This window comes from Melopsittacus undulatus, assembly GCF_012275295.1.
Source record: "Melopsittacus undulatus isolate bMelUnd1 chromosome W unlocalized genomic scaffold, bMelUnd1.mat.Z SUPER_W_unloc_9, whole genome shotgun sequence".
In the NCBI taxonomy this organism is placed as follows: domain Eukaryota; kingdom Metazoa; phylum Chordata; class Aves; order Psittaciformes; family Psittaculidae; genus Melopsittacus; species Melopsittacus undulatus.
Genome location: NW_022993951.1, coordinates 97644 through 119650, shown reverse-complemented (window position 1 = coordinate 119650; position 22007 = coordinate 97644). Strand labels below are relative to the sequence as shown.

At 43.0% G+C, this 22007-nt stretch overlaps 1 protein-coding gene across 1 annotated transcript in view; it reads left to right on the top strand.

Moving 5' to 3' along the window:
- The window catches only part of LOC117438313 (C-Maf-inducing protein-like), a 203529-nt gene that overhangs the window by 155635 nt on the left and 25887 nt on the right, over positions 1-22007 (top strand). The window contains exons 11-12 of the mRNA XM_034073862.1: positions 18232-18297; positions 19350-19376. Of these exons, the coding sequence (XP_033929753.1) occupies positions 18232-18297; positions 19350-19376 (93 nt within the window). The remainder of the gene's footprint in view (positions 1-18231; positions 18298-19349; positions 19377-22007) is intronic.

Here is a 22007-nt window from a genome sequence, read left to right as displayed (position 1 = left end):
AAGGAGCCAACTCTACCCTGGTCCCACAGACCCCAGAGAGGTGTTTGGGCATCTAAAAGGACACTTTTCTGTCCTCAGCAGCCAGGGCAGGGCCTTACTAGGGCCTTTCTACACTTCTACCTTTTCTTCTTTTGGAAAAACAAACAACTCCTGCTCAAAGGTGACTGAACATGAAAAGACACCTCACAGTTTTGAAGAGAGTAGGTTTATGCCTTCTATGACATGGGGTCCGATGAGGCTTTTTCTCAGCCTGCCCTGTAGCCCTGAGTGAATTGTATCTTACAATTCAGAGGAGTTGAACCTAGAGCAAGGAAAAAATGGGATAAGATACTGTCCCAGCTTCATCAGTAGCAGTCATTTTTCTCCTTCTTAGTAGCTGGTGCAGTGCTGTGTTTTTGACTTTCAGCATGGGAACAATGCTGATAACACTGATGTTTTCAGTTGTTGCTAAGCATTGTTTACTCCGACCAAGGACTTTCTGAGTCTCATGCTCTGCCAGGGAGGAGGGGAAGCTGGGAGGAAGCAGAGACAGGACACCTGAACCAAACTAGATGAAGGGATATTTCATACCACAGCATGTCAAGCCCAGTATAGAAACTGGGGGGAGTTACCCGGAAGGGCTAGATCACTGCTCAGGTCGGGCTGGGTCTCGGTCAGGAGGTGGTGAGTGGTTATATTCTCTTCCCTTGTTATTTCCCTTATATTATTAGTGATATGCAATCATTGCTTCAGATTAATAGTCACACATCACAATACTGATTTATTGGCTCTCAAAGTTGTTGCTCTTGATCTCAGAGATTCAGCATGTCGTACCTTACTTACAGATGGTATCTGTTGTTTTAGTGTTTATCGGCTGGGGGACCTAGGCTAAGGTTCTTGTTTCGCTGTACTTTATGGTAATGACTTGTAATACAAAACACTCACTGATCATGAAACTGATCTAGCTTGCGTTCCCGGTGTGGTCATCACTTCTATAATTTGAGAGGTATATAATGGAAGTGTTTAGCAATTGCACATCTTTTGTTTCCTCCTTGAGTGGTCAACCTATGAAGAAGACATTCCCTTATGCTCCCAGCTCCCATAGGAGACAATTTATAGTATCATTTAAGAGTTCTGAAGGTTTTGAATGGCCTTTGGGTACCCTTGAGGCCTGCCTGCTGATTGTGATGAGGATCACCATGTTGGCCCACATACAGAGTGTATTTTACCCACAGCCATATTGTCTGATCTCTAAAGTTAAGCAAATTTGGGTTTGGGTCTTGTCTGAGGTTAGATGATGATATAGAAGGATCAAGAGATTTTCCCCAAGGCTGGACAGTCATGAGTGGCAGGATGTGTGAGACAGTATGGGCGAGTATCTAGTACACAGGGCCCCTCCAGTGCTTTGGAACTTCACTACTGAACAAGTGCAAAATCCGGAAACACTAGTAAAACACATAAAGGAGGTGTGTTGTCATCCTGGTCATACCAGAAAGGAACAAATCATGGCAACATGCTAGGGTTTGGCCTACGATTACATGTGGAGACAGTGTTCTCACAGGAGAATGAATATTTGGTACATGAGCTCTGAATAACTCCAAAAGATACAGCAAGGCCATGAGAGGCCCACGGAAGCTTAAGCAAGCAAGATATGAAGAAGGTGGAATTCACCGAGCTATGAGAACTGTCGACTGTTGGCAAGCTTTCAAGGTCAAGTTCTCACACCTGTGCTTAACCAATTATATTTTAGTCACTAAGGGTCTTCAAGACAAGTATCCAATCATTATATGCCAAATTGCTGTAGGTGTGTGTAAGCAATAGTATATAAGGAGTTAATGCTTTGCAATAAATGGCTTTTGGTCTGATCGTATTGATCTCTGACTGAGTCCATTCCGCAGCAACTACAGAGTCCTGCTCAACACTATCCAGCAACTTCAAAGGGAAAAAGAGGATATAAAAAAGCGGAAAAGGCTAATGTAACCCCATTTCCAAGAAGGGGAAATTGGATGACCCAGGGAAATACATACCAGTCAGTCTCACCTCTGTGCCTGGCAAAATCTTAGAGCAGATTCTCCTGGAAGGCATGCTAAGGCACATGAAAAACAACTAGGTTGTTGGTAACAGACAATATGTCTTTTCTAAGAGGAAATCCTGCCTGACCAATTTGGTGGCCTTCTATGATGGAGCTACGGAATTAATGGACAGGGGTAGAGCACTTGACATCATCTACCTGGATTTGTGCAAAGCGTTTGACACTGTCCCCCACAAGATCCTTGTCTGAATTGGAGAGACATCAATTTGATGGATGGACCACTCAGTGGATAAAGAATTGGCTGGATGGCCACACGCAAAGAGTTGTGGTCACTGGCTCAGTGTTCAGCTGGAGACCAGTAACGAGTGGTGTCCCTCAGGGATCAGTGTTGGTACTGATCCTGTTCAACATCTTTGTTGGTGACATGGACAGCGGGATTGAGTGTGCCCTCAGCAAGTTCACTGATGACACCAAGCTGTGTGGGTCAGTTGGTACGCTGGAGGGAAGGAATGCCGTCAAGAGGGTCCTTGACACATTTGTGGGGTGGGCAGATGCCAACCTTTTGAAGTTTAACCATGCCAAGTGCAAGGTCCTACACCTGGTTTGGAGCAATCCCAATCCATATACATGATGGGCAGAGAACAGATTCAGAGTAACCCTGCAGAGAAGGACTTGGGGTTTAGTGTAAGGTGTCCCTGCCCATGGCAGGGGGGTTGGAACTAGATGATCTTAAGGTCCTTTCCAACCCTAACTATTCTATGATTCTAAGATGTCTCTGGATCTGATGGCAAAGCAACAGACAATGCAGCTACTCCAACTCCAAGTACAACAGCTACACCAACCCTAGTGACAAATACAGCAGCTACTCAAACCCTGACAGCAACAGACAGCGCATATGATAGTGCTAATCAACCCCCAAGCACAGCAGATTTACCAACACAGATGGGGCTGATGATCACAAACTAGAAGGTAGGGAAGCTAAGAAGCTGGGATAACTTGCTAGGGAAGGGGAAAATGACAAAGCAATTGCAAAAGAGAAACTGTCCCTCAGCCCTTAGAGGCGGCTCTTGCAACTATGAAAGAAACGTTTCTATACGAGGGCAACGTTATGAGTCATTCGGCAAACTGGACCAAGACAGCGAAAGGCATTGAGTCTCTGAGGGAATCAGCCATTGTACAGCTGATCTATTGTAGGCCGGATGCTGGGAATGCATCCATAGATCCAGATGAAGTCGAATGTACATGACCCATTTACACAGAATGCACCATCATCATATGCCCACTCATTGGCAGAAATAACCTTGCATGACATAGTACCACCAACACTGGATAAATTGATTTGTCAACTCCGAGCATTTGAAGACAATCTCACCCCTTCCATAATTTCAGCTGTGGAAAAAGTGTACCAGGAGTTCAAACAATTGAGAGACAATCTATCCGATCTGTCCAGCTCCCCACATGTACCAGCATACATCTCAGCTATTAACAAAAGGCACCCTACTGCTCCAGAGAGAAGATATAGGAGGTACACGACACGGGCCACCGTATGGTTTTAGCTGTGGGATCACAGAAAAGACATGAGAAAGTAGGATGGAAAACCTACCTCAGCTCTGAAGGAACGGGTGAGTGAATTGAAGAAGAGAACAAAGGTCAAGGATGATCATCCCATGAAAGCTGAAGCTTCAGTCTCTGGTGAGCAGGTTCCCAGATGGAGTGGAAGAGCTGATTTTGCTCCAGCTCCTGTGACAAAGAAGACTAATCTCTGTCTAGAAGACATAAGTGACCAATGTTGTGATCACTATTAGAGGGGCCCTGCCTCCAGCCAGGTGAAGGTAGGGGACAATGAGATTTACTGGACTGTGTGGATCACATGGCCTGGCATATCAGTCCCACAGAAGTATACGCCACTGGTAGATACCAGTGCACAGCACACCCTGCTGCCATCAAGCTGTCAAGAGGTGGAACCCATTTATATTTCTGGAGTGACAGGAGGATCCCAAGAGTTGACTGTACTGGAGGCTGAAATCAGCCTGACTGGGAGGAAGTGACAAAAGCACCAGTTTGTGACTGGTCTAGAGGCTCCAATGTATCCTTGGCATAGACTATCTCAGGAGAGGGTACTTCAAAGACCCAAAAGGGGGGCTTTTGGTATTGTTGCTTTGGAGACAGAGGAAATTAAGCAGACATCCACCTTGCCTGGTCTCTCAGAGGATCCTTCCTTTGTGGGGTTGCTGAAGGTCGAAGAACAAGTGCCAATTGTGACCACAACAGCACACTGGTGGCAATATCGCACCAACCAAGTCTCCCTGATTCCCATCCATAGACTGATCCATATAATGGAGAGCCAAGGAGTGATCACTAGGACCTGCTCACCCTTTAATAGCCCCAATATGGCCAGTGTGGAACTCTAACAGAGAGTGGAGACTTACAGTAGACTATCATGGCCTGAATGAATTCACACCACCCTTGAATGCTGCAGTACCAGACATGCTAGAACTTCAGTATGAACCAGAGTCAAAGGCAGCCAAGTGGCATGCCACAACTGATATTGCCAATGCATTTTTCTCAATTCCTTTGGCTGCAGAGTGCAGGCCACAGTTCGCTTTTACTTTGAGGGGCTTCTAGTACACTTGGAATTGACTCCCCCAGGGGTGGAAACACAGCCCTACTATCTGTCATGGACTGATCCAGACTGCCCTGGAACAGGGGGAAGCTCCAGAACACTTGCAGTACATTGATGTCATTATCGTATTGGGTGATAGTGAGGAAGAAGTTTTTGAGAAAGGGAGGAAAATAATCCAAATCCTGCTAAAAGCCAGTTTTGGCATAAAATGGAGTAAAGTCAAGGGACCTGCAGAGGAGATTCTATTTTTGGGGATAAAATGGTACGATGGACGTCGCCAGATGTCCATAGATGTGATTAACATGATAACATCAATGTCCCCCCAATTAATAAGAAACACAATCTTTCTTAGGTGTTGTGGGGTTCTGGAGAATACACATCACAAATTACAGGTTGATTGTAAGCCCTCTCTATCATGTGACCTAGAAAAAGAATAATTTTAAATTGGGCCCTGAGAAGCAACAATCCTTTGAGCAAATTAAATGAGAGATAGCTCATGTAGTAGCCCTTGGACCAGTCCAGACCGGGCCAGATATAAAAAATGTGCTCTACATCACACCCTGAGAGAATGGTCCTATCTGGAGCCTCTGGCAGAAAACTCCAGGGGAGACTCGAGGTCGACCGCTTGGTTTTTGGAGTCAGGGATACAAAAGCTCTGAGGCCAGGAATACCCCAACTGAAAAAGAGATATGGGCAGCCTATGAAGGGGTTTGAGCTGCTTCAGAAGTGATTGGCACTGAAGCACAGCTCCTCCTGGCACCCTGGTTCCGTGCTGAGCTATATGTTCAAAGTAAGGATCTCCTCTACATATCATGCAACTGATGCTACATGGAATAAGTGAGCTACACTAATTACACAACAAGGTCGAATAGAAAATCCCAGTTATCCAGACATTCTAGAAGTTATCATGGACTGGCCAGAGAGCAAAGGTTTTGGAATGTCACCAGAGGAGGAGGTGATGTGTACTAAAGAGGCCCCACCATATAATGAAGTGTCAGAAAGTGAAAATCAATATGCCTTGTTTACTGATGGGTCCTGCCATAATGTGGGAAAGCATTGGAGATGGAAGGTAGCTGTATGGAGTCCCTGACGACAAGATGCAGAAACAGAGTCCTTGACAACAAGCTGCTGAAGGAGAGGGTGAATCAAATCAGTTTGCTGAGGTGAAAGCCATCCCCTGGCCTTGGACATTGGTGAATGAGAAAAGTGGCCAGTACTTTATCTCTATACTGACTCATGGATGGTGGCAAATGCCCTGTGGGGGTGGTTGCAGCAGTACAAGCAGAGTAACTGGCAATGCAGAGGTAAAACCATCTGGGCTGCTGCACTGTGGCAAGATATTGCTGCCCGGGTGCAGAACCTGGTGCTGAAGGTATGCGGTGTAGGTGTTCATGTGCCCAAGTGTCGGGCCACTGAGGAACACCAGAATGACCAACAAGTGAATAAAACTGCTAAGACTGAAGTGGCTCAGATGGACTTAGATTGGCAACATAAGGATGAATTATTTTTATTCCAGTGGGCCCATGACATTCCAGGCCATCAGGGCAGAGATGCAACATATAGATGGTCTTGTGATCAAGGGGTGTACTTAACAATGAACACTCTTGCCCAGCTTATTCATGACTGTGAAGCATGTGCTGCAATTAAGGAAGCCAAATAGCTAAAGCCTCCTGGTATGGAGGACGACTGCTGAAGTACAAATACGGGGAGGCCTGGCAGATTGACTATATCACACTCCCACCAAACCACCCAGGCAAGAGCATTGTGCTTACCATGGTGGAAGCAACCACCATATGGCTGGAAACGTATGCTGTGCCCTACGCCACTGCCCACTATCTTGCACCTTGAGAAACAGATTTTGTGATGACACGGCACCCCAGAGAGAATTGAGTCAGACAATGGGACTCATTTCCAGAACAACCTTATGGACACTTGGGCCAAAGAGCATGGCACTGAGTGGGTATATCACATCCTCTACCATGCACCAGCCTCTTTGAAAATCAAATGTTACAATGGGCTGTTAAAAACTACAATGAGAGCAGTGTGTGTGTGACTTTCAAACACTGGGATGCACATTTACCAAAAGCCACCTGGTTGGTTAACACCAGAGGATCTGCCAACATGGCTGGCCCAGCCCAGTCAGAACTTTTACGTGCTTTACAAGGGGATAATGTTCCAGTGGTGCACATAAAGAATTTGCTGGGGTAGACAGTCTGGGTTATTCCTGCTTCAGGTAAAGGCAAACCCACTCGTGGGATTGCTTTTGCTCAGTTACATGGATGTACTTGGTGGGTAATGCCGGAAGATGGGGAAGTTCGATGTGTGTCCAATGGGATTTGATTTTAGGGGAAAACAGCCAATGAACTCAGTTACATGCTGTTGCCTGCTATGTAGCACTTTTATAGCCCACCAACTATATGTCTTCAGGTCACCAGTGACTGGCCCTGACTTCCCTCTGACCATCACTCCAACATAGAATGAACTTTGACAAAACCAGATTAGCTCAGCATTGACCAGAAGAGTTAGGCGGTGTCATCAGCAGGCAACAATCCAACACTGCACACCGTCTCTCCTGCTCTGAAAGATTGTTTCAAGAGATGGAGCCTGACATCATGGACTGGATGAACTCAGCAGCTTTATAGGGATTTGTCCATGCACTAAGGAATGGTATCTCTCTCTTTTTGTGTGTGTATATATATATGTATATATGAGACAAGAGAGATGGTATGTTTTTAAAAATGTGGGATCTGAGCATGATGTGAATGGTATGGAATAAGTGGGGGATACTGTCCTGGGTTCAGCAGTAGCAGTCATTTTTCTCAGTAGCTGATGCAGTGCTGTGTTTTTGACTTTCAGCCTGAGAACAACTCTGATGACACAGATGTTTTTAGTTGTTGCTAAGTAATGTTTACTCCTACTAAGGACTTTCTCAGTCTTATGCTCTGCCAGGGAGGAGGGGATGTTGGAAGGAAGCAGAGACAGGATACCTGACCCAAACTAGCCAATGGGGTATTCCATACCACAGCACATCATGCCTGGTATATAAACTGGGGGCAATTAGCCAGAAGGGCTAGATCACTGCTTGGGTCAGGCTGGGTATCAGTTGGTGGGTAGAGAGTGGCTGTATTCTCTTCCCTTGTTATTTCCTTTGTCAATATTATTATTGGTGGTAGCAGTAGTGTTTTTGCATTATACTTTAGTTACTGGAGTGTTCTTATCTCAACCTGTGGGGTTATATTCTTTTGACTTTCCTCCCCATTCCTCCGGGAGTCGGGGGAGGAAGAAGGGGGAGGAGTGAACAAGTGGCTGTGTGGTTCTTAGTTTCCGGCTGGGCTTAAACCCCGACAGGTATGCATCTGAGGGCCTTGGCCGTGTTATTATTTTCTGCTAGCAGAGGTGTTACCTGAAAGATTTTTCATCTTTGCAAGCTGCTCATTCTGGATAAACAAGCTGCTTTCATGTAGTTGCTCTATTGTCCTCTAAAAATGGAGATCTCTGGGCTTCCACTCTCTTGCTGTTAAGACTTACAGCTTTCTGAACACAAGCACCCATTGGAGCTTCCCCTGCCTTCTATGCATTCCACAATATGTCAGTGGCATGCTCTGATTATCCCAAGTAGATTCTTTTATGTCATGTTTATCAGAGTTACCATGGGTTGCTAATATGTTTTGGATTGTTTGTGCTGCATATAACACATGGGCAGATTTTCATTTTGATGAAAGGTGATCCCAGGGAAGTAAAATCTGTTATGTTCGCAGGCCAATAGTGATGATGGCCCAAAGTCACAGTGTTTGGGGATTATTTAATTATTATGGTTGGCCATTGTTCTGGCTTTCCCCTAAAAAAGGTTTTTGGGCCAGTAAATCTGTGTGTAGAAGCAAGTGACTGATCTGACAGCCTTCACCTGCCTGGCACCCTGACCTCCAGCCCAGCACACTGTGCTGCTCACCTGAAAGTGCAAATCCTGCAAAACTCAGAGGGAATCATTCTCCCCCTCTGCTTTTATAAGTCCAGTCCTGGGATTTAAGCTGTGTGATGAGCATGAGTGTTCAGCTCAGCAACCTTTGAAGAGCTCCAAAAGGAGTTTGTCACAGGTGCTCCCTCCTCTTCCTGGCACAGCCTCTTTGTCTATCCCATTGCAGTGGTTGTTAACTGTAGCCAGAGTTAATCTATCTCCCTTTCTTTCCCTGCTCCAGACACTTCTGTCTTGTGTTAGAGCTTTGAATGTATTGAAAAACAAAAACAGAAAAGAAAAAAGCAACTGTCTGAAGTGAGAGAAGAGTGCAGATGAGATGAGCACAGACAGAAGGAAGATGATTTTGAAAAGGGAATAGGGAGGAGGAGGAGAAACACCATAAGCTTTTAATAAGTAGTTTAGTTTTATTCTTGTGCCATGTTTGTTTCATGTTTCCTAGCTCAGATTGAAGGGATTATAGGCTGTGTAGATTTCATGTTTGGGTCCCATTCATGTGACCAAACTATATATTTCATAGCACATGGTTTTCTTCTCCTCCTAGGAAAACAGGCTATAGTTTATTTTCACTGTCCTCTCACAGACCTGCTCTGCAAATGGATGCCATATATAACTCCCACTTCAAGAAAACCTGGAGTGTGATACTGTCCAATTCTGTCTGCAGTTTCACTTGGTCTTAGTCTATTACAAAGCAGCTTTTTTCTTCCTCTTGAAATTTCCTTTGAACATCAGCCATGAAAAATTGTTTGGTACACATTATTACTAATCACAACTCCACAGATTGCTCAAGGAGGAATTTTAGTGGTGTAACATTTAATCTGAGATGTCACAGAAACTAATCTTCCAAGTGGGTCTCAGTTTTTAAGCTTCTGCTAGGAAAGAGTTGTAGGTACTGTATCTCATGTGATGTGAAATGCTTTTAACACCTTTGAATTTCCTAACTCAGCCTTTTCACTCCTGCTCAAAAATCTGTTTTTAAAGTTGCTTGCATCTATCAATAAAAATGTGTTGGTTTTAGAGTAAAATCAGCCACTGGTTTAGTAGGAATTTCCAGAGGATATGTATATAAAAAAAAAAGGAAAAGACTGCTCATTAGACTTGTCAGTTCTTTGAGGACCCAAACATCAGCACTGATATTGCTTCTTAAGAATACCCTACTCATGCACATAAGTTTTCTTTATGTCCATGAACATGCCGTTGTGGACTGTCCAACGTAATGTGTATTATTAGTTTATAGAACTTTCTGCTTTATGTGGTTCAATAAATGGATGAGACTTTTGGAAATGCATCCATCTTCAGTTTCTTTGGGCTGGAATCTTCTCTTTGCAAAAAAAAAAAAAGCATTATTTTGGAATGGTTCATGTACGTATGTTGTCTATTCCTAATGCTATCAGTAGTTACTGTCCATTTGAGAACATTACACTTCCTTCCTAAAGAGTGAAACAAGGAGGCACAAAATGTAATCAGTTCTAAAGTAATGATAAGTTTGGCCTTGTAATGAAAAGTAACCGTTTTGCCTGAAGGCAGTTTCAGGTCCTCAGAACCTCAATACAAAAGGTGTGACAAAAACAGAATGGAAAACGACCAGGGGGTTGGTAGCACCTGGGACTAGCTGATGGCCAGGATGGGAGCAGTTAAACCTATTGATAAGTAAAAGAACAGGATTATTGCTATGTCTGTAATGTTAATTAAGCTGGGAAGGACCATCACATTTTTGTATAAATTCGGGAAACTTTCTGGAAATGATGTAATATTCCCAGTGACTATATAAGGATGGCCTCTAGAGCAATACGGGGACACACGTAAGGAGGAGCTATCCCCCGTGTCTCCCGGCGCCGTAATAAAGAATACCTGCTTGTCAACTTAAAACTCTGTTGGCGAGTTTGTTCCTGGAGTTTTCTCCGAATCAATTTGGCAACCCAGGTGGGACCCTCTCTGCTCGGCTGCAGGACCCGCTGAGGACAGGGTTCCCTAGGGCCCTCGGGAGTTTTTCCCGGAGGGACCCCTTGACTCATTCGGATCACTGCGGGAGCAGACAAGGACCATCTTCAGAAAAGGTATTCTTTTATATTTAAGGGGGGATCCTGCAAGACGCAGTGGCAGTAGGCGTCTTGTAGAAGGCATTGTAAATTGGTTTGGTAAGCGTATGCATGGTGAGGAAGCCTTCCGTAAATCGAGATAGGAAATCTCGTGGGTAAAGGCGTATACCCGGCTGCTAGCGTCCGTTTGGTATACACCCACAAGAAGCAGTGGGTATCTTGTGGTTTGGGTCATGCAAGACGCAGTGGCAGTAGGCGTCTTGTAGAAAAGGTTTTTACCGGTTTACAATCACAGGAGGCAGTGGGCATCTTGTGGTTTGGGTCCGCAAGACACAGTGGGTGTCTTGTACAAAAGGTTTTACGCACAAGAGGCAGCGGGCGTCCTGTGGTTTACAGACACAGGGGGCAGTGGGCATCTTGTGGTTTGGGTAAAGGTGTAAAACAAGAGGCAGCGGGCGTCCTGTGGTTTACAATCACAGGAGGCAGTGGGCATCTTGTGGTTAGGGTCCTACAAGACACAGTGGGTGTCTTATAGGAAGGGTTTTGGATTTTACTGGTATTTGACTTCTATTGTGGCTTATTACAGTTGTGATTTTGGTCTTGTGATTTTTGGTATTGGTGAAAGACTGCTATAAATGTGTCTCTGTTTCAAGTATTGTAACTGTGGAGTGTCTATTCTGTGGCTTGTTATAGTGATGATTTTCGTCTTGTGATGTTAGTGTTGGCGACAGGTTATAACTATTAATTGTTTGATACGATTTTAGTCTCTGTCTCAAGTGTTGTAACTGGGTGGAGTGTGTGTGTGGGATCCCGTGTGTGTGTGTGTGTGTGTGTGAATGCGAGATTGATAATGGGAAATCAGCAGAGTGGAGAAATCTTGAAAAAGAGTCCTTTAGGGTGCATTTTGGCCCATTGGAAAGAACTGGGAGGGTCTTCTGGGGGCTTGCTAAATAAGAAAACATTGGTGAAATATTGTAACCAATGGTGGCCTTTGTATAGTTTGGAAGATCAGGAAAAATGGCCGAAAAATGGCCTAAAAATGGAACTTTGAATTATGATACATTGTTATAATGTTTTTGAGGTGGCAAGGAAAATTGAATTAAGTAATGTATGCAGATATGACAGATGGAATGCAAAATTAATATACCTTCCCCAGATCCCTTAATTTTGGCTTTGGAAAAAGACAGGGAAAAACTTGAAAGCTAAGCTGGAGAGATGTCGTTCAGATTGTGATACTGGGGAAAGATGTTTAAAGTTAAGGAAAACCAAGAAGGAAAGTAGGGGAGCTCGGGCAGCTCCTGTGGTTGAGTGTGGGATGAGTGCTGGGGGAAGTGCATGGGATGGCTCCGGTGGCTGAATTGGAGCTAGACTGACGGGGACCTGGGTAATTACCCTAGTAGATATACTGGTTAAATTAAAACCGGGGACTAGAGGAAATAAAGTAGAATTTTAGAGGATACGGGAGCAACTTGTTCAGCGTTAAGTCAGAGGGAAAAGAATTTGTTACAGATGTGGGAGCTACCGGTCACCAAGGAAAAAAAAAATTCTTTCTGAAACCCTTTCAGTACAAATTGGAAAAACAAACGGGAATGCATAAATTTTTATGCATACTAAATTCTCCAAAATCTATATTAGGGCTAGAAGAAGCATTTAAAGAAGGTAAAATGGAATTGAGAATTAAAAATCAGTTAATTTCAGTTTTGAGTTTATATCTTCAACAGAAAAGCGAACAGGAGGACCCCCCCTGAAATAGAAGAAATCCTTAATCAAGTATATCTGGGAGTATGGGCATCTGAAGTTCCAGAAATGGCGATAAGAACTGCTGAAAAAAAAGGTGGACACACGCGTCTTGAGTAAAAGGACCCATAAAAGAATGGAAAGTTGTGACTGAACCCAGAGACGCCAAGTTGACCCTCAAGAGGACTTGGATAAGTAACTGAGGGAATTCATATTGACTTCTGTAAATTTGATATGGGAAATGCAGATATAGTTGAAATTATTTTAAGAAACCATAGGATAAGGGCCAGTACCAGTCCATGTCCTATATGCAAACACTGCAATTTGTATATTAGACCTAAGTGTCCCAATTGTTTGAAGTATATTATTACTCATAGGGGAGACCAGGAACAATTTTTTGAGGAATCAATTACAGTTCTTTTGCATTCGGTGTGAAATTACCACCTCGTTGGAACAGTTGTTGTGGGTCAAATACTACTGTCATAGTAGCCGACGGGGAATATACCTTTAACCTACCAGAGAGGGCAAGACCGGAGGGAATCGGTGCTGCAGCTGAAAAGGTCTGCCGAGGGCTGCAACCCCTGGGGCTGTGACCGCTGAACACTATGATCCTGACCGGACCTCTTTTGGTGTCGGTTCTGATAGGTACCATATGGGAAAATGCCGTGGCTTCTAAAATCTTTCACAACAACTGTAGTGAATGCATTACCACAACTAGACAAGGGAGAGTAACCTCTCAAATGCTGATCTACCACACCTTTTATGAATGCAAAGGAACAAAGACAGGCAGTTGCATATACAATCAAACTCAGTGAGAACAAATTCAGAAGGAAGATTAATTGGAATAAGTTATAATGAAGTTATAACCAATTTGAGTACCTCACTGTCAATAATTTTTGATGCATGTGATATTATAGATGATGATTTAGATACTAATTGTGGAAGTTCAGAGTGGAAGCTAGCCAACCAAAATATATTTGCCCAGGTGGATACCAATGTCACATAAATCCTGATGATGTACCTAGTCAATCGGCTAGGTATCAGTCATCACACCTGTGGAAGAAAAGGATGGTCTTGTGTATGCTGGAATACTGCAGGCTGGGGATATAACTATCAATGTAAGACTCTACAAGGTTTAATAGCAGGAATAGCTGTACAACCCATGCCTGCAAGTCAGTAAATTTAACTGAAATTTAACTGAAAAATTGGAAACAGAAGAAAACTAAAATTGGACTTAAAATATATGGAACTAGAGAAGACCCAGGTGTGATTATTAGTATTAAGATCAAAGAAAAATATAAAGAGTCAATACAACATCATGTATTATCATGAAATGGAAACTGGAGTCCAATGTGAAATTCCCACAGTTGCTAAAAATCTCTTTAAATCTTGCTGAAAATATAGCTAAAGCATTGAATGTAACTAACTGCTGTGTTTGTGGGGGAACTAACCAGGGAGAGAGATGGCCCTGGGAGGCAATGGAGAGTAATATAAGTGACCCTGCAATCTGGAAAAATCTAAAAGGGAACAAATGGACCAGGCCAACAATGGCAGATTGACTTTACGGAACTGCCAAGGAAAGGGGGGTATAGGCATTTGTTACTAAATTGAACAATAATCAAATGGTTTGCCGTCTTGGATTTAAAGGACTTTTTCTTTGCTTAATATTGGCCAAAGAAAAACAGAATTTATTGGCTTTTGAATAAGGAAAATCCTGACACAGTAAGGAAAACTCAACTAATTTGGACAGTATTACCTGAAGGGCTTAAAACCAGTCCAACGAGTTTTGAAATCAGTTAACACTGGAACTAGAAACATGGAATCCACCCACTCAGAGGGACTCTGTTACAATATGCAGACATGGATACATGCTGGTAAGACCACTATATGAACTGTTAAAAGAAACCTCTCTCTTTGGAATAGACCGATTCTGTAGAGGAGGGCTTTAAAACAGAGCTAATGAGAACTGCAGCTCTGTGACTTCCGGATGTGACTAAATCATTTTGGCTATATTCCTATGAAGAGGGAATAGCTTTGGTCCTTGCTCAGAAACTAGGACCCTATAAGAAGACAGTGGTGCATTTTTCAAAACAGCTGGATGAAGCAAGCAAAGGATAGCCCAGATGCCTAAGAGCTGTGGCTGCAGTTCTCATGAACATTGAAGAGGCTTGCAAATTTACCTTGGGACAAAAGATTACTGTACTAGTGTCTCATGTTGTATTAGCAGTTCTGGAACAGAAAGAAGCCTACTGGTTATCTCCTTCATGTTGTTTTTTGGGTTTTTTTGGTTTTTTTTTTTACCAAATTTGAAAGAAACCTGGAACATGCTGAACAAGAGCCCTGGAACTGTCTAAAGACAAAAGGATAAATATTTGGACTGATTCTAAATATGCATTTGTGGTCCATGGACATGGTGACGTCTGAAAAGAATGAAAACTTTAAAAAAAAAATAAATTTAAGCTGGTGACTCTGATCAGGAAACTGGAAATAAGTTGGCCAATATTGAAGCCAAACAAGAAGCTGAACAATCTAAAATCATTCTTTTAATCCCTGATGGCAAGCTAACAATTGAGAAATCTAAACCTAGATATTCAAAGGAGGATAGAAAATTGATTGAAGATCTCAAAGGACAGGAAAAAGGGGGTTGGGTTCAGATACATGATGGGCGAATTGTAATTCCCTGTAATCAACTCTGGAAGATACTTCAGGAGGAACCTAATAAAACTCATTGGGGTCGCAACTCTTTGTATAAATACTTAGGCAAATTGTAGGAAGGAGAAAATACAAATCAAATTGGTACAACTGGGGAGAAAACTACCCAGGACAGTACTGGCAGATAAATTTTCCTGAGTTACCGAGAACAGGTTACCAATATTTGTTGGTGTTAATGGATACTTTTTCAGGGTGGCCAGAAGCATTCCCTTGTAGAATAAATAATGTAAGACAAGTAATTGGAACATTGTTGTATGATATACCTTGTTTTGGAGTACCAGAGGCAATTTCTTCCGACCGAGGCTTGCACTTTAGAGCAAAATAGTTACAAGAAACTAGCAAAAATTAGAAGCTGATTGGCAACTACATGTACCATACAGGCCCCAGGTCAGTGGGCAAGTAGAAAAGATGGTTCATCTCATCAAAACATCAGACTGGTAAAATATGTCAGGAAATTAATATTGGTACCAAGCCTTACCACTGGCTCTATTAAGGCTTTGAACTAAACCTCGGTCGAAAGAAAAGGCTAGACCATGAAAAATTTTATACCATATCAGTCCCAGTTTAAAAGAGAAAGTCTTCTGGAAGTGGGAGAAGGCTATCTCTGAGAGTTTGACCACCTTTACAGCAGTGAAGATAAAGGAACAACCTGCTTGGATACATTATTCAAGAATAAAGAAAGCACCAGAACCAGAGAAGACATGGCGGATTGAACCCTCAGGCTCCTGGTGTATGAAATTGTATCGGTCATAATTTGAACTTATATGATAACTGGCATACTAGTTTGGGACCAATACTTATACCTGAAATTAATGCAGAATGTTGCTAAAATTGTTAATTGTAGTGGCCGTTGAGTGTGTGCACAGTTGCCTGAATCAGGAGATCAGGGCCTTCCATTAATTGGCATTCCAGTTTCCAACACTATCTCATGGACAAATTTGTGGGTGATATCTAAAATGGTATTACAAAGCTGAATGGCTCTAGATGTTATTGGCTTCACAAGGAGGGGTTTGTTCCATAATCAGTGAAAGTTGCTGTTCCTGAAACAAATCTGGAGGAAATTTGGAAATAAACTAAAATCTTTCATAAAATGGCCAAGGATGATACCTCCTGGGGGTTTAAAGAAATATGGAAAAAGTTAACTTCATGGTTACTTGATCTCTCCTGTTTAAGGCAACTGGTTACAGGATATTAATATTGTCTTAATATTGATTACTTGTGGTATAACAAAATTTTCTTTCTGGTATTGTAAATGATCTATGATAAGTTATGAAGATTGGAAAAAGAAGTGAAATTTAAGTATCAAGTAGAAACAGGTAACTTTCAAAAGACTCTAGATGGTAATGGTATTATATAAAATGTTGCAAAAGAATTTGCAAAAGGACAGAAAAAGGGGGGATTGAAACAAGGAGGCACAAAATGTAATCAGTTCTAAAGTAATGATAAGTTTGGCCTTGTAATGAAAAGTAACCGTTTTGCCTGAAGGCAGTTTCAGGTCCTCAGAACCTCAATACAAAAGGTGTGACAAAAACAGAATGGAAAACGACCAGGGGGTTGGTAGCACCTGGGACTAGCTGATGGCCAGGATGGGAGCAGTTAAACCTATTGATAAGTAAAAGAACAGGATTATTGCTATGTCTGTAATGTTAATTAAGCTGGGAAGGACCATCACATTTTTGTATAAATTCGGGAAACTTTCTGGAAATGATGTAATATTCCCAGTGACTATATAAGGATGGCCTCTAGAGCAATACGGGGACACACGTAAGGAGGAGCTATCCCCCGTGTCTCCCGGCGCCGTAATAAAGAATACCTGCTTGTCAACTTGAAACTCTGTTGGCGAGTTTGTTCCTGGAGTTTTCTCCGAATCAAGAGACACCATACTTTTGTGCCAAGTTTGCAGTAAGCTGCAGCAAATAATCTGGCTTTTAAAACTTAAATCCAAAGGGTAGCAGCAATAAGAGGAGACGGTAGGGTCTTCTACATTGTCTTCTACAGACATCCTAAGGTGCTTTACCCTATGTGAGATTTACTACTCTTACTTCCATGTGTACTCAATAGTATTAATTGGAGTGAGAATGGTCTCACAGGTGGTGTTGGGATCTGGGCTTTGGCTGGTGGGTTCTGTGCCCTGTTTTGGTGCTGACTTGCCCAATTCTTTTATCTTCTGTGCTCTTCATCCATCCTACAATGATTGTACCCTTCATGAAGTGCATTGGTAGGGCAGTTAATTAGTGCTAACTAGCCACTAAATGTTTGAGATAATTTAAAGGAGAGGGGTGGCAGTGTGCAAAGTGACATTCCTGCACAACAAGCCACACTGCTCCACCACATGTGCTCAAGCAGCTGGTATTTTGCAGGATGATATGCTGCCAGATTAGTTTGCACTGACAAATGCATGCAAAATGTTTTCTTTATCCTAGTTCACATGAGCATCCCCTTATGGATGCCTCCTCATAGAAGGACAGGCTTGTATATTGACAGCAGAGATGAAAACAAAATGCATCAGGTGGGAACTGTGGTGCTAACACAGCAGAGGGGAGACATTTCATACTGGGTCCACGGGCCTGAGTTCTATGCTGTGCTTATTTTCATTTATCCTCTTTCACTCCTAATAATTTTCATAGTGCTTCCTTATCTAGTCTCTCTCCTCTTAAGCTAAAGACTTTGTACTGTTTAAATTGACCCATTCGTGCCAAGGTCAAAATGGATTGAGGGGTGCCTTTGTTTTCACAAATGTGCTTATGTCTTATAGCAAAAACAAACAAAAAAATAAAAATTCCAATTAAATGCAGAGCAGAGCTGTGAATAGCAATGGCCTGGTAATTGCTGTACCAACTTAGATGAAAGTATTGCTTAGTGTTTAATTGTCAATAGGTTTCATAAACAGCAAATGTCTTTAAGCTGACATAAAGAAAGCCTCTCTGGAGGTCATTATAAATACCAGATTTACTGTTCCTCAGTGGAGAATGTGCTAAAAATGGTAAGGGAAATGTCACTATGGGTTTTTTGAGTGTCTTAGTAAAACAGAAGGGTTGTTGGTGCCTACAGTAAGAAGCTTTTAACTCCTTGAACTAACTGTTGATAAACCATATTTAAAACTTGGTAACCTGTTAACAAAATGTTAATTTTTCAGGTCAAACTATGATGACTGGAGACCAGCTTTGGCCAGCTTGCTTCAACCTATCCCATTTCCCAAGGAGTAAGTTTCCACTCACTTAGTATTTACTGGGTTATTCTTGTTACTGTTGTTTTATGGTGAAATATAACATCAAGTTAAAATTGATAGTAATAGAAGCTTTGTGCCTCTAGTATTGATTTAAAACTGAAAGTTGATTTTGGCTGAGGCAGAGGGACATCTTTATCTTCCTCCCCCATTTCTCTTAAGATGATCCTGAAGAGAAAAATGGTTAACTGCAGACAAGCAGACAGTAAAGGAAGAAAAGCTGGTGTGGAGAAGAGTGAAGTGAATAACTTAGTGGAGGAGGATGCTTTACTGGTGTCACAGAGACTCATATCATTTGTATTTTGTGTTAAATGAAGAAGCTAACCTACAGATCAGCCAAGCTTTCTCAGAAACTTATTACTGAATAGTAGTATTTATAAAATGCAAACCTCTGTGGACAAACATTACAATCTGTAATTGTACAATTTACTAGTTTATCACATCCCCTAATGAGCTGATGTCTTAAATCAGAGGTCTAATCCTCTATGCCAGGTTACCTGGGCTACAAGAAGAACTTGGAGATAAACAACAGAGACATTTACCTAAGTCAAACATGTATCCTGAGGAAGGTGTAAACCATACATACCACAATGCAAAGCACTTCACAGAATGACCATTGATTGATTTATTAATGCATGATGTTAATTAGTTGTGACCACACCTTAATTGTGCTGTAATTAAAAAATTCACCTGATGCTTCTAGGTAGCTAAAATTCTGTTTGTAAAGATGTAGCCCTATTGTGAGTCTTCTCATTTGCTTCTTTCTGATTCAAAGACTTCACTGATGTTAGTCTGTTCTTCATTCATTTACCCACCCCCAATTAATGTAAGAAACTTTGCCTGTTAGCTGATCTTTTTGGAAGGATTATTCTTTTTGTCTTGTGTGCTGTAGTTGCTTAGTAAATCCTTTTATTATGTGGAAAGAACTGAGAAGAGGTTGTGTTTTGCTTTGCTTTATTTTTTTTTCTTTTTCATTGCCTCTCTCCTCTTTCTCCCAAATCCTCATACTCTTTTGTTTTAAATTTCAGGGCTCTTGCACACAAGAAATTCACGAAGTAAGTTTTTGGTGTTTGTTTTATTGAAGGGGGGTAATTACTTAAAATACTTGTACAAGTCAGGAATAGCAATGGTACATTACTCAATATCGTGTCTCTAATGTTTTTTACCTCTGAGGGGCTGTAAGCATGTTCTGCTAGTAGTAAAAGGATGTAATGTTCTTTTGTAATTTACTGTGACAGCACGATCCCAAGGACTAAAGGCACTGGGTGCTGATAGGATTTTGTTGTGGTTTAAAACCCCACCTCAGTCTCCCGCAGTACCACACACCCCTTTTTCCCCCCCACCTCCCCACTCCCAGAGGGATGGAGAGGAGAATCGGAGGAATATAACTCCCACGGGTTGAGATAAAAACCAATCCAGCAATTAAGGTGTAACACTTGCCATTTTCTTGCCATAATGCAGCAGCCCAGATGGGTTTACCTCTGCGTTGCCAGTTGCTCTGCTTCCATTGCTGCAACCACCCCCACAGGGCATTTGCCACCATCCATGAGTCAGTATACAAAGTACTGGCCACCTTTCTCGCTCAGCAATGTCCAGGGCCAGCTGGATGACTTTCACCTCGGCAAACTGACTCGATTCACCCTCTCCTTCAGCAGTTTCAGCAACTTGTCGCTGAGGACTCCATACAGCTGCCTTCCATCTCCGATGCTTTCCCACAATACGGCAGGTCCCATCAGTGAACAAGGCATACTGCTTTTCACTTTCTGACAATTTATTATATGGTGGGGCCTCTTCGGCATGCATTCACCTCCTCCTCTGGTGACATTCCAAAATCTTTGCCCTCTGGCCAGTCCATGATGACTTCCAGAATGCCTGGACGACTGGGATTTCCTATCCAAGCTCGTTGTGTAATTAGTGCAGCCCATTTACTCCAAGTAGCGTCAGTTGCATGATATGTAGAGGAGACCCTGCCTTTGAACATCCAGCCCAGCACTGGCAAGCGGGGTGCCAAAAGGAGCTGTGCTTCAGTGCCAATCACTTCTGAAGCAGCTTGAACCCCTTAATAAGCTGCCAATATTTCTTTCTCCGTTGGGGTATAGCTGGCCTCAGAGCTTTTGTATCCCCAACTCCAAAAACCAAGGGGTCAAACTGGAATCTCCCCTGAAGTTTTCTGCCAGAGGCTCCAGGTAGGACCATTCTCCCCAGCTGCGGTGTACAGTACATTTTTCACATCTGGACCGGTCTGGACTGGTCCAAGGGCCACTGCATGAACTATCTCGCGTTTAATTTGCTGGAAGGCTTGTTGTTGCTCAGGACCGCATTTGAAATCATTCTTTCATAGCTGCCAAAAGCCGTCTCCAAAGACTGAGGGACTTTTTCTCTCATGTAATTGCTTTGTCAATTCCCCCTTCTCTAGGAAGTGATCCCAGCTGCTTGGCTTCTGTATCTTCTAGTTCATGACCATCAGCCCCATTATCCCAACATCGGAGCAACCAGGTGATGATGTGCTCCCCTGGTTGACGGGTGAAATCTTTTTGCATATTCCGCAGCTCAGTTGAGGTCCGAGATTGAGAAGTCACCTCTTCTTCTTCTTTGTCATGTGATGATGACCCCTATCAGATACTAGACCAGGTGGTGAATACGTAGTTTCTTCATGCTGCCAACTCTTTCTTGCCTCTCTGTCATGGGTTCAGCAGTAGCTCATGCTCTGCCAGGGAGGAGGGAGAGATAGGGCGCCTGGTCTGGGCTAGTCGGGGAGGTCTTCCATAAAACAGCACGTCCTGCTCGGGGAGGCAACTGAAAGCTGGCCAGGAGGGGATGGGGGAGCTCTCTCTCTTCCGGGCTGGCCTCGTGGCGGCAGGTTGTATCGTATTCTCTCTCCCTGTTTGTCTCCTCTAACATTGAATTATTATTGGTACCGGTAGTGATTTCTGTTATACCTTGATTGCTGGACTGATTTTACCTCAATCCATGGGAGTTGTATTCCTCTGGCTCTCCTTCCCATCCCTCCGGGAGTGGGAAGGTGGGGGGGGGGGGAGGGGAAACAAAGGGGGAACTGTGCAGATTTAGTTTAAACCACGACACTCTCTTTTGTTTTTTCTCTTGTGTACAGGAGCAACCGATATTGGTACGAATTGGTCCTCTGGTTCAGCTGCAGTGATTATCACTGTAGTTTGAGTAGCAACTGTACTTGTTGCTGGGGTAGCTGCACTGTCTGTCACAGTCGAGGTTTGAATAGCTGCTGTACTTGCTGCTGGGGTAGCTGCACTGTCTGTCACAGCTGAAGTTTGGGTAGCAACTGTACTTGTTGCTGGGGATGGTGTAGCTGCTGTACTTGGAGCTGGAACAGCTGTGGTGACTTCTGTGTTGCCCTCAGATCCAGGGACATTCTTTTCCTTTTGAAGGTGCTGGATAATGTTGAACAAGGCCCTATAGGCATAGGCCAAGCCCCAGCACGTTGCCGTAATTTGTCCATCTCTGGTATGGCCAGGACGACAACACACCTCATTTAGGTGTTTTACTAATTCTTCTAGATTTTGCACTTGTTCGGAAGTGAAATTCCAAAGTACTGGAGGGGCCCACTGACCTAGATACTTGCCCCTACTATCCCACACATCCTGCCACTCATGGCTGTCCAGCCTCTGGGAAAATCTCTTGGTCCTCCTATGTCGTTTAACCCCAATACA